The sequence below is a fragment of the Rhododendron vialii genome, chromosome 8a (assembly GCF_030253575.1).
Source record: "Rhododendron vialii isolate Sample 1 chromosome 8a, ASM3025357v1".
Lineage (NCBI taxonomy): Eukaryota > Viridiplantae > Streptophyta > Magnoliopsida > Ericales > Ericaceae > Rhododendron > Rhododendron vialii.
The window spans coordinates 30,130,862-30,144,446 of record NC_080564.1 but is presented as its reverse complement, the minus strand read 5'-3'; the positions used below and the strand labels follow the sequence as shown (position 1 = coordinate 30,144,446).

Genomic DNA, 13,585 nt, shown 5'->3' with positions numbered 1-13,585 from the left:
CTAAAAAGAAAGAAAGAAAGAGCGATTCCAAATCAGTTGGCTTGTTTTTCAAATGAGTAGCTGTCCTTTAGTCTGAAAACCAAACTAGAAATTTTCCAACTTCATTTTTTGGATCTAACTTGTATAAAAAGTACTTCAATGTTTCTTTGAATCAACGACAACAACAAAAAATATTTCATTGAAGCTCTTCATCTAATGTATGATTTCAAACCAGAGGCGAATCCACCCAGAGACTTTGGGTCATGTCCCTCCTGAATTTTCAATTCTCTCATTTATACCCTTATCAATCTAAAGTATGTTTCATTCAACTCCTCAAGAATATATTGCACTAGTGCACCATTCAAATTTAGAGACTAGTATAAAGTTTATCACTCTTACATGTCTCACCAAGTAAGAAAGCAATCTCTTAATCAATGTGCTTCAATTCCACTATCAAAAATAAATCTTTGTGTGTTGATTGATTGATTATGATCACTCGTTTGAGATTTAGAATTTTGATTTCTAATTAAATGCTACACATGTATGTCTTTTATATCTTCAAATTTATGTGCTCATTGCATATGAAATTTGTGCTTTTCAATTTAATTAGAAAACTCATCTCTAAAGCATACTTATAGACTCAAAATAAAACTGTGCTTGACGAGGAGAGAACATTTTGAAACTTATGACAAAAATGTGCCCCGCCTGTATTGAATTTCAGAATCTGCCACAATTTAGAACGCTGTTGGGACACGCCCACACTTCTGCACGTATTCATCTGATCGGTCACACGGTGTACCATGTGAAAAGAATTCGGAGAAGTGTTTATCTATGTGAACGTACCTAACAAAAGGTATAGTGATTTAAATGAAAATCAACTTTATTAGGTGTTAGGAAACCTTTCATCATCATCATGTAGAAAAGGGAGTAGTTGGAGTTTGATTTTGTACGCAATTATGATAATATTTCAGCGTGATGCCTAGTGCTTAATATCAAATTATTACTAAGATATGATATGATATGCCTGTTTTCAAGAAGGGAATGAATCTTATCCCAAGTTTGTATAGTCATGGAAAAATGACGGTCCATGACTAATTTTGATAATTAATACCCGCCAAGGACATTTTTCGCATTAACAAATGTTATCAGCATGTTTTTGGCAGGTATTAATTATCAAAACACGTCATGGGCCGTCATTTTCCCGTATAATCATGTAGACACGTGGGGTGCTAATGACAGGTTAAGAGCGCTTAGAATAGCATAACTCAAAATGAATGGCTCTCTTTAGTGTATATATATAGCTTTATAAAAGTAAGACTTCTTTTTCTTCTTTTTTTCCCAAGTGATTAGTGATAGTCAGTTAGAGAGTATACGAATGCACAAATCCTTTTCTTGTTTCCTTTTTCATTTCATAAATCACGCATCGGGTCAAATCACGCGCATCTCGACTAATCTTGAACAAAACATAAATATCATCCGTAGAAATGCAGATGATCATCATGCTTTGTGGTGCACGTTCTCAAAAGATGTGGTGGTTTCTTTACTTCATGGAGATGGCATGGAATAAAGAGTTGAGGAGGAATTAAAGTAAAAGATGAGCGAAACAAAAAAGACACAGGCTTAAAGTTCACGAAAGCCAACAAAAACTACATTTGAAACTAACAAAGCTACATTTGAAAACGTTCTTCGCCTGTAACGCCCGTTAAAGTCCGGTGAGCCCCTGAGCAGTGTCCCAACCATTTTTTTTTCTTTTTTATCATCGAGTGTCCCAATAATAGACCAATGTCTGGGGCATCGGGTTTTTGTGACCGTTTGAAGGACAGCCCTGATGCACACTCCCCCCAAACCCGAAACTTTGCCTATTACAAAGTCAGAATTAAGACATACGGGTAATAACTTATTTTGGACTAAAGCAATAGAAAAAACTTTGTAGAAGACGAGAAAAGAACTTAGTTTCCAAATGGAGTGATAGCCACCGGTGGTTGGCTCCATATGCTACCAAGCGTTCGATGCGTTTTGACTCCACCGGGTGGTTGGCTCCACCGGTCTTTGTAAAAAAACGAGAAGAGAGATGGAGAAGACAGGAGTAGAACGGGAAACATCGCGCAATGTGAACTTTGAAGCCTCGGACTAGAAACAACCGGGACTCTCCTCACAATACGATGAAGCCTCAGACTAGAAACAACCATCACCAGTGTCAATACCTTTTATAGTTGCTTGTGCAGTTCAAAGATTCATAGTGGCACAGTGAGTGAAAATCAGAGGTTCCATATGTACCATCACAGATTGGCTCGTTAACATCTCTAATTCAGAGTTCATCTCACAAAAATTGCCTTGTAAAACTATGATTAAACAACCTTTGAAACAAAATGGAAACTTAACTTATTCATCAGGAAAGTGTTAGGTGAAGTACCGTTCCAACTTATAGACAGTCTAGAATTCTTGCACACAAAGGCTGAAGTAAAAGTGCAAAACCATTATCAACACTCACTACAAACTACTATAAAGAAAAAGATGATTAGAAACAACTGATCAGATATTCCAACCCCGCCCCCCCCCCCCCCCCCCCCCCCCCCCACCCCCCCTAACGTAAACGCAAAGAAATCTCTCCTCGTCCCTCCTTGCCCGTGTGATCAAGAAGCCTCGTGCTCTCCCTGCACAATATCAATCACAAAACGCGAATTACGGCCATGAATATGAACGAAACAATCAAAATTTACAGTATTAAAAGGGCAAGAGAGGATTGAGTTGGGGAATCAGCTCACTTTCTTAGTGGTAATGAAGTCCACAAACTTGTTCTTGCCCTTGGCCTTGCCGGGAGGAGACTTCCAATTGCCATCGACTAACCCGTATTTCCTGATATTCTCTCTAACAAATCGGTGGTACAAGAAAGCTGCTCCCTTGAACTGAGGCAGAACTAACCACGCCACGAACACCAGCTTTAGATCATACCAAAATGGTATCCTACAAGGGGAAAGGAAAAGTCCGACCCAGAATAAGAATTGACCTAATTGAAATGACTGTAAATGTTGTTGATTTCATTTTGTTTGTTTTTTCCTGGGATCATACCATTCTAAGACAGGTTGGAGGAGCATCTCCATGAGAGTGAGGAATGAGTATATGATCCAGTAAGCAAGCCACTGCTCATCGTCTACCTTTGATGGGCTCTCTATCGCTATTACCGACGCATACCTATTCAAAAATCAAACCTTATACAGTTATACTAACAATTAACAATCACCACAAGATCGAATTTGGGTAAAAATGTGTTCTTTGAAAATCGTACAAAATTATGACATGTGAAAGCATGAAATATGTGGTATGGGCATCAATTATTTTCCTGACAACTCAAGCTTACGTGTAACTCGACTAATTAAGCCTCAATCCCACCGCTCACCTGTCATAAAAGGAATTGACAGCACCTGAGAGATTTCGAAACTGAGACAAACCCTGAGACCCAGGTCTTAACCACCAGACCAATCCAATCTCTTTCGGGTTTGTGGAGATCAATTATTCTACTTGTGAAGCCATATTTTTTCATTACAAAAAGTTTAATGGGCTGTTAATAGGAGGACCGCTCCAACTCCAACACGAGTTCGAATACAGAAAGTCTACACACACATACAATCTGTGCACAGATTTTGTTGTGGGGCCCACCACGGGTCCCACACAAATCATCCGAGCCGTTCATTAAATGTAAAATATTTTTTCAAGGGTCCCCGTAAAAAATAATCTCAATCCAATACCTATAGATGCTCGATCCAATCGTATAACTTTTCATTATCCGAAAATCTGAATGAAAAATTAGATGGTTGGATGAAGCACCTATAGGTATTGGATTGAGCTTATTTTTTACGGGGAACCTTGAAAAAATGTTTTACATTTAATGATGAACGGCTTGGATGATTTGTGTGGGACCCGTGGTAGGCCCCACAACGAAATCAGATTGCTGTGTGTGTAGCACAGTTCGTTCGAATAGGGAACTTGTGATTGTAGTTATGAGTAATTTCCGAACAAACACAAAAAATCTTTAAAGGAATTGCATGATTTGACTTACAAAGGGTACAGCAGCATAAGAACTGGCCTGCAGTGATGGTCACAAGAAAGCAGAAATTAGACTGATAAACTTGTAATTAATTGAAAATTTGCAATCAAACCAAAGAGAATAGCTGAAAACACGTATGCACAGAGAGAGAGAGAGAGAGAGAGAGAGAGAGAGAGATTGGGGGGTTATAAAAATTACCCGGCGAGAGAGTGGAGAAGGGTGAGAAAAGTCCATAAACGACTCGGATCTTGGTTAGTATTAGCCATGTCTTTGGTTCTGGGTTCTTTCTCGGATTTTACAAGAACAGCGAAAACGAAAACGACAGAGGAATGGAAACTGGTGGGGGTTTCGATGAGAAAACGAAGTTCTAAAAAGGGGATTCTTCTCTCAGTGGAGTAGGAAGTGATGAACAATATACTACAGTACAAAATTGGAAGATTGTTGACGCAGCTATTTATAGGAGCAGGGCGTCGGGGACACGTGGCGGTGAATCGGATTCTGCCTTTGATCGTGGCAATCGAGGTTTCGCACCGTCCAGATCACTAACTAGATCAGGACCAGATCATTCGATTTTGTAAAAATCAAAATCCAATTTAAAGGTTTCTTGTATTGATCAACAAAAAGATACTACTCCTGATCTACGTAATTGTTGAAGGTTTCACTCATGCTACTTCTGACTAGAATGGACTTATTATTAGGAATCTAAAAACCTCCTTTTTTGTTTCTTGAAACGGCAAAAATGGAAGAAATCTTAATAAGGGTACCTCAAAACACTTTTTTGGCCTTAATTCCTTCAAAACACATTTTAAAGAAGGACAAAAATAAAAAATCGGACATTCATAATTACGTGATCAGGATAGATTTCTGTCACATCCATCTGCTAACATATAACCAAAGGACAATAATATCCGAGTCGTTTTCTTATTTTTCTAAATGATTTGCTCAGCATACTCTATAAATCGAACTGTTCATATCACGATGATAAAATTTTGATTGAGCATACTGAGATGCGCTACCCCCGTAGTGCTTTGGCACAACTAGAGGTAACCCTTGTTCTGTTAGCATACCAATTTTTCTTCTAAACAATATATATCGATACCGTTATAATATTGACTATTACTTCAATTATCAGTACTAGAGTCATATATTCAAATAAAAAAAATTTAACATAAAACTAACTTCTATCGGCTAGTATTTGAGCCAAAATGGTAATCACCATTCAAGGGTACCAATTCTGTTTTTGAAAAAAAAATTATATGTATCAATCCGTACGGTGTGTGATTTAAAATTTTTATTCAACGTATTTCCCTGTTATCCCCGAAAAAAGAAACGGTAAGAACAAAAAGTACGAGTTTCCTCCAAGATTCTGTTGTACTAAGACATGGTGCAATTATGTCTGCAAGTGTTTATGGCTATAGGCTTCTAATTTGTAGTACAGGATACATTGCACTGTTCATTGTCTATCCGTTGTCTAAATTTTTTTTTACCAAAAAGAGAAAAATAAAAAAGTTTCCTCGTCTGTTTTTTTTTTTTTTTTTACCAGAAGTTTCCTCTTGTCTGTTTTGAATAGTTGCTTTTTTCTTTTTCCTCATGCCGGGACACGTGTTACCATGTCTGAAGCACAAAGTCGGTGGCACGTGTCTCCCTCCAGACGACCCATATAGATCCAGGCATGTGAATGCAATACTACCTTAACCCCCTTTTTTTTTCTTTAATTTATTCTAAGGCCCAAACTTTTCCTTTGTTTTCCAAAGACTATGAATTTCGGATCTAAACTTCATTTGGAACATTAGACTCCCCAAACCAATTTCTATGGGCCCATTTAGTTAGATTCACATGCGATGTGTTATTAAATTTGTGTCATTTCCCAAATATTCGATGCCCGAAGACACTCCTCGATAAGATCTTTTGAAAATAACGCTCATCATTTTGTGCATTTTAATAGATCTAATTATTGAAATATAATTTTGATCTGAATCTTGCACACTCTTGAGATCCGACAATTACAGACGTTTGTGGTTGGTATGTTTCTGCATTTTCAATACTCTAATGTTAAAATGGCTCATGTTTAGGTTTAGTAAACCAATTTTTATGATCTCATTAACCATGTCAATCGCGTTTTTCTATTGTTAATAGGTTTAGTAAATCGCTCATGTTTCATCTTCATCATGTCACAAGAAAATTGAAATGCCATTAGAAAGGAATTTTCATCGAATCTCAAATCCAAAAAATTAAACCATCTAAACAAAAAAAGGTTTTGGAAACTAGGCCTGATGGGGCCTCGCTGGTACATTTCGGTTAGAGTTATTAGTCAAATCTATGGACTCTGAGTGCCTCGCAATTAGACCGGGAAAAAAAGAAGAAGATAAAAGGCCGAAAAAAGCCCCTCACGACTTGCTATCTTGCTAGTTGGGCCCATTGGGCTGAAAATTCTAGCTAGGCTTATTAGAATCCCTCAATCGGATTAGACACAGGTGTATTACCTAATGCTTTATCGATGGGAGATAAATGTTCGTAATTGTGTTTCCCGTCCAGCTAACTCAAATAAGTACTTAAAAAATAAGTATTTATTTTTAAGTTTAAAAATAATGAGCTTACGAAAATAATTTTTTGAATTTTTTTTTTCTTTGCATTGTTCATAAGACCTCATCAAGATCTATCAAACAAGATTCATATTGTATATTTTTAGATTTCAATAAATTCATTATTTTTTAATTAAAAATTACAAATAAATACTTATTTTTTAAAAGACCTCAGTGGAACACACCCACGCAATGAACTCTAGTAGTACTAACTTGGGCTTAGTATTGTGGGCGTGTTCCGTTGGGGTATAACAAATATTCCTAGATCCAACTTCGGTCTCGTCCACGGATATACCAGGTAGGGGAGTAGAGCCTCGAAGTACTGTACCTTGTGCCCATAGCCGATATTTCAAGGCGCCAGTCAGGAAAGAAACCAAAGAGCGGGACAATAACACTGCAAATTTGGGATTTCGGGTTGGTGCTATACAGTGAGATCCGTATTGCGCATATCACTACACAGCACTATCCTCCAATTCAAAATTTTGAGGGAAATAGTAATATCCCATCTCACATTGATGGGAGATGGCAAACACCGCACTTGTAATAATCTATGCTGGCTATCACGAATATAAAAGTGCTACACACACAACAGTTATGTAAAACACAACACACAATCAATCTCTAGCCGTCCATTGCTGTAATAAATGGCCAGGATTCGCTCAAACTCTTCCCTATAAAAGTTAAACTTTTCCTTGGAAGAGCTTTTATAAAATCTAGACCGTCCAAATACATCTAGATGGTCAAAATTACGCACACAACCAACACAACGGTTGTGCAAGTAACATTTTTGTTACGAATAATAAGTCGTGACTTAATTGGTTCACCAATTCAATCATCCCATTGTTGCACGCCTAAAGTACGTAATTGCTTAGCAATTCGAGTATTGAAGAATCCTGTCCATCACGCAATCCATCTCACAAAACACGAAATATGAGTACTATAGAGATAGTAGGAGTTATATATCCCCAAATAACCCCTAAATGGATAACACAGAAAAGTAAATCCCCTTCGTGTGTTTTCCAAACTCTGACCATCTTTTTGCCATTTAAAGCTTCAAATGATTAAAATATATATATTTAAATCAACTTAGTCAACCATGTACTAAAGTTGAGAAACAGATGACCCAATTTAACTAGAGATTCTTCTTCTTCTTCTTCTTCTTCTTTTTTCCCTAAATCTGCTCCATTCCACATCCTAGAGGTACCCCTTTTTCCTAGCACAAACCACCAAATACAAGGCAGAGTGAACAAATGAGATCACATAAATCAGTCAACTAAAAAGGGCCATACATTAACAAAAACCACTCAAATTTCTCTACTTTTCCGTGTAACCCAACAATTAAGAATTCTTACACTTTTTCTCCCCCACCCCAAAAAGTGGTTGACCTGCAAAACCCGTCTCATCATCCTATAAATAATCCGAGTTTCCCTTTCTTCCACTCTCTCAATTGGACAAAGCTTTAGGTCAACTTGTCCCCTACCTTTTTTCTACCCAGTGGTTGCACCAAATTTTCCCTTTCCTCAAAACCAAGTAACAACAAGTACCTAGAACATACACCACCTCCCTCTTTTGGCACTTAAAACTTTTTCATTGTCCTCAAAACTAATGCAATCCTAGCCATGAAATCTATGGCATCAACCCAAAACACCGCCTTTTGTCGCCCGGAGGCGTTTGTCAGGGCGGAGAAGAGGAATTTCGCGGGGTTATGTGGGTTGGGAAACCATGGAAAGGTGGGAGAAAGGCTGGTGGTGAAGGCGAATGTCGGGGGATACAAGGGTGTGGACATGATCAATGGAAGGAAGGTGAATGGGGTTGTTCTGAACGTCGATTTGGGCACAAGAGGTATTGATTTGGTGAAGAAAAGCAGCAGTGCTGTGGTTAACGTCCATGACCCGGTTCAGTCTTGGTTACTGGGGAGGTTTGTGGAGGACCGGTTTGTTTACAGACAGACGTTTGTGATTAGGTCTTACGAGATTGGACCGGACAAAACTGCCACCATGGAAACTCTCATGAATCTGCTTCAGGTCTGTTCTCTCTCTCTCTCTCTTCTTCTATATGTCATGCAGTTTTTTCCCCTGCCAACTTTTTATATGTCTGTATAAAAGCGGTCCTCGTGAATTCAAAGAAATCAAATCACATGTACCAAAAATGTCCTTGTCGTTGAAATTACTCGACAACAGAGGTATTGAGACAAAACTGGTGCAGAATGCCAGAATTCAAATGGGTTACAAAAATGCATACACAATGAAAAATGTTTCCATACAAGAAGGGTGAAATCGAGGTTCTAACATGTCAGATGAGGTGCTCCATAATCATACAAAATGATAGGATTCGAGTCTGATCACAGCGAATTGTAGCTTTTCATTCCTTGTTTCCTTTTATTAGTTGAAACAAATAGAGGCTAATACTATGAAAGGGACCGAACATTACCGCGGAATCCACCAATTTCTACTATTTGCATCGTAGCTTATTGAATTTGATGTGCACTTTCTAAGGTGCATAATATATGGGACAAGGAAATATATATGTGTTTTCGTTCTGGCTGCAGGAGACGGCTCTAAATCACGTGACATGCTCTGGCCTGGCTGGAAACGGGTTCGGGGCAACCCGAGAGATGAGCCTCAGAAAACTCATTTGGGTCGTCACTCGGATTCATGTTCAAGTAGACAAATACAGCTCCTGGTAAGTAATCAATTAAAACGATCACTTTGTTAATTACTGTAAAAAAAAATACTGGATCAAACCCTTTTTTCCGATCGAGAAAATAGCTTTACAATGTGGCCTCACCTTGGGCATATATACCAATTTGATCCATTTTGGCAGGGGAGACGTGGTAGAAATCGATACCTGGGTCGATGCAGCAGGGAAAAACGGAATGCGAAGGGATTGGATCATTCGGGATTCGAATTCTCAGATGATCATAACAAGAGCAACAAGGTGCGCGCACCTCCAGTTTAGAAGAGTACTGCACACTAGTTTTCCTTTAGGTTGTGTTTGGAACTTGAATTCGTGCAAACGGAATTTCTTCGACATGTTTAAACACACATTGTTGCACGAATCCAAGATCCAAACACGGTCTTGGGCTCCAGTAATTTTGACTCCAATCGAACTATTTGTGTTTTGTTGCAGCACTTGGGTGATAATGAACAGAGAAACAAGAAGGTTGTCTAAAATCCCCGATGAGGTGAAAAAGGAGGTGCGGCCCTTCTACCTGGACCGAAGGTCGATCCCTACGGTGGATTCTGACGGCGAAAAAATCGACAAACTCACCGATGAAACTGCGGATCGCATTCGATCGGGTTTAGCCGTAAGTAGTATCGTAATTCATTACTTGACCTCATCAAAACCTGATTCTGTCATTCTTTGTTTCATCAACTGTTTCTCTGTGGGCAAACATTAATTCAGCCAAGATGGAGTGATATGGACGCCAACCAGCATGTGAACAACGTCAAATACATTGGATGGATTTTGGAGGTACATCCAAAATCCAAATGCTATTTTCCTAGAAAACATGTAGATTCAACTTTTATTAGCGTGTCGCAGACCGCACCAATGAATCTGATCCGCGTGTGTTTTTTTTTTTTCTGGGTAACTTTTAGGATAAAAAAATTATTTCCCAAGTGTAGATATCTTGATGGGGCTGTACGTCGAAAATTCAATTCAGTAGTCCGAGCCAGTTGCTACAGAAAACTTATTTCTTTTGTTCTTCGTTGAGGTTTTTTCGTTCCTTGTACTTGCAGAGTGTGCCAATAGATGTGTTGGAGCATTACAACCTCACAAGCATGACTTTGGAGTATCGTCGCGAGTGTCGACAATCCAACGTCTTGGAGTCCTTGACAAGAGTGATGAAGTCCCAAACTGCTGAAAACACCGAAAATAGCACGGAAAATGACCGAGAAGAACTAGAGAGCACGCATTTGCTTCGGATGCAGGCTACTGATAAGGCTGAGATAGTCCGAGCAAGATCAGTATGGCAATCCAAACACGAACGCACGTGATTTTATACGACAAGATGTCCCCCTCGCCTGAATATTTTTCACGTCTTTTTTTTTTTTTGTGTTTTCTAAAGCGATTTTTTTCGCATGTGTTCATTTTTTTGTCCTATGATTATATATGTCATGAGTTGTTTTAGATCTTCAGGCAATTGGCACATCTCTATCTCTATGTACGTAGCAGCTAATTTTTCTAGGGACTGAAAATTTGCAAGAGACTATTGGTCCTTTACAGTTTACACCATTTCGAGTTTCTGAGTTCTATATAACAATAACAAAGGAAGTACCATGATATGCATGGATCAATGCTTACTTTCGCCGAGAAAAAAAAAAAAAAACATTTATACTTTGAAATAAACGCTCAAATATAATTTTCTCTCTAGTTCGGGAAACTTAACGGACCTTTCCATGTATTGAGGTGTTTTTAACGAGTTTGGGCTCTGTCCAAAATCAAAAGTTTGGGTGGGTACCTACTACCTATTAGGGGTGCACACGAACCAGTCCAACCTACCCGTTTTTTAAGGGTTTGGAATATGTATTTAGGTCCATCGAGTTGGGTTAGGTTGAGTTTTTACACCCGTTGAGTAAATGTGATGGGCTTGAGAATATCTCTGATAGTTAAAATCAAGCTTGGTCCCTATAAAATAATGACAATGATGTGCATTGGTACCTATTGCTATCTAGTAGGGGTGCACACGAGCCAACCCAACCCAACCCGTTTTTTATTTACGGGTTTGGGTTATGTATTTAGGCTCATCGAGTTGGGTTGGGTTGAGTTAAGTTTTTAAACCTGTTCACTAAATGTGATGGGATTGAAAATCTCTCATAAAATCAAGCCCAATCTAGATAAAATAATGACAACGATGTGCATCAGATATTAAAATAATGACAACGATGTGCATCATACCTCTATATTTTTTTGTTATTTTTTATTCTTTATTTTTGGTAATGCAAAATGTCTCGGGTCAGGTTAAACGCACCTCGGACCAATTTCTATAGCCCCTCCCACAGTCGTTTCACACACTTACACATAGAATGAGATGACCCCAAGAGATGTCTACCTCTATTCGTTAGTTCTAGGAGTTTTATACTTCACTATTTTGACCTAAAAATTAATAAGCCTGGTTTATTGGCTTTGTTGAACTCCAACAAGCCAAGGTCTTTGTTATTAATTACAGTAAAAGAAATCAGAAAAGAACTGCGGTGGGTCACCACAATCGTATGTTGAATAATGGCTCAGAAGACTAGACGATGGTGGCAATTACTGTTAGCAAATGATGACCACAACACCTCACTGACACTTGGCTCGTAAAAAGCCATAGATAGGGCTTCTGCCCTGCCAAAAGAAGAAGCAGTGAAATCCACGAACAATGACCTTGACACCCCTTCAGCGGTGCTGCTGCCAATGCCATGGGTACAGTTACAAGTGGTGTGTGCCATAAAATCTTAAAATAGAGGGTAAAAATTCACTCAACTCCTTTAAAAGTTTTCGACAAATATAGAGAGACCTCCCCTTGAGATTTTTAATTTCTCTTGTTTGCTTTTAAAACTATTTCCTAGATTCTCCAACTTTTGAACATATATACCGTTAAGTTTGGAGGAGTAAAGACATTTGCGGATACCCATCAACTTAGCGCTTTGTTAAACATTTGCAAGTACTTTTTGCAGAGTCTGCGAATGTTCACGAAGACAATGCATGCGCGGATTGTCTATAACCAACTTTGCCTACCGAAGAGATTTGAATTACATGTTTTCAAGTCGATCAATGCCTAATCTTATTTTTGTTCAATTAAGGGACGATGCAGAGTGTCTTGTATCAATGTATCCTAGACTTTGTGTGCTCTTTTGTTTCAAGTTAATTTTAACTAAAGCTTTTTTTAAACAAAAAGTATATACGGACAGTAAAAAGCTCTTCTTTTATTTTTTTAAATCCGCAAAAGCTCTTTTTTTTATCAGCGTAAAAAGCTCGTTTATTTCCCTCAAATTAGGATAGTTCAGAGATCACGTGGGCTTGACCCATAAATGTACTGGACCCCCATATAGTGGGGACCTCTACCAACCCCATAATCGTCGAATCTTACCTTATATCCTACTACCACCGTAGAAAACCCCAACCAGGGGTCGTGCTATACAGTGTGTTGTGCAATCTCAATCATTCAAAAGTGTTTTGGATGGTGCAGATGCAAATAAAACTTTTTCCTGGAAAAGTTAAACTCTTCTCCAAAAAAGTTTTACTTAAATCTGAATCATTGATTGTCAAGATGGACGGTCTGGATGCTACGCAACACGCCCCCGTGTTCCAGAAAACCCCATGTTTCCACCATCTACTATCATAGTTCTACCGTGAATATTGTGTGTTGGACCATGCGTTCATTGCAATAATCAAAACTGTTCATCTTGTAGGGCACGTAGAGTAGTATACTTATACAAGAAAATCAAATTCATTAAACATCGATAGGTATGCTAAAAATTGAATTTTGGTTTATAAAATAGACAGACATTAACAGTTTAACTTTAAAAAAATCAAACCGTCCATTTTACAAACCAAAGTTCAGTTTTTGATATCTACTGATGTCCAGTCAAATTAATTTTTGTTAAAATTACTGCATTAAATGCACGGTAGGTTCCACAAATGGAGGTGGTGGGAACTCCAAGTTTCCACCTATGGTATGGTGGAGAGAATTTTATTCTCATTCATTTTGGAAGTACCAAAAAAGAATTTTATTCTCACACCAGAAAAAGTAAATACCACGTTAATTTTTTCAGTAAATAGGTTTTATTATGAACGCACTGAAATTTTTGTCCGTAAAAGCCTAACAAACCCTGCATATATCCATGAAAACAATGAAGTCTACGTAACAAGCCTAATAGTACCATGGATGGGATCCCGGGATGCTGCCGAGCAGCTCCCTGCAGAACAATCGATCTGACCTTCCATCTCAGCACATATGACTCGGATCGGATCTGAACGAATACAAATTGCATAC

General features: G+C 38.4%; 2 protein-coding genes across 2 annotated transcripts; one reads left to right on the top strand and one right to left on the bottom strand.

Annotated features, from left to right (window-relative positions):
* Nucleotides 1-2,299: 2,299 nt before the first annotated feature.
* LOC131335189 (HVA22-like protein e) lies at nt 2,300-4,583 on the bottom strand. The gene is made up of 5 exons (XM_058370440.1): nt 4,223-4,583; nt 4,037-4,063; nt 3,049-3,171; nt 2,745-2,943; nt 2,300-2,633 (listed from the first exon to the last, which is right to left on the bottom strand). Exons 1-5 carry the CDS (start codon nt 4,288-4,290, stop codon nt 2,613-2,615), a joined length of 438 nt encoding a protein of 145 aa, XP_058226423.1. The 5' UTR covers nt 4,291-4,583; the 3' UTR covers nt 2,300-2,612.
* Nucleotides 4,584-7,936: 3,353 nt separating this feature from the next.
* On the top strand, nt 7,937-10,837 carry LOC131335183 (palmitoyl-acyl carrier protein thioesterase, chloroplastic-like). The gene is made up of 6 exons (XM_058370429.1): nt 7,937-8,630; nt 9,155-9,288; nt 9,430-9,543; nt 9,736-9,913; nt 10,012-10,080; nt 10,347-10,837. The coding sequence occupies exons 1-6, from the start codon at nt 8,226-8,228 to the stop codon at nt 10,602-10,604; spliced, it is 1,158 nt and encodes a 385-aa protein (XP_058226412.1). The 5' UTR covers nt 7,937-8,225; the 3' UTR covers nt 10,605-10,837.
* Nucleotides 10,838-13,585: the final 2,748 nt, after the last annotated feature.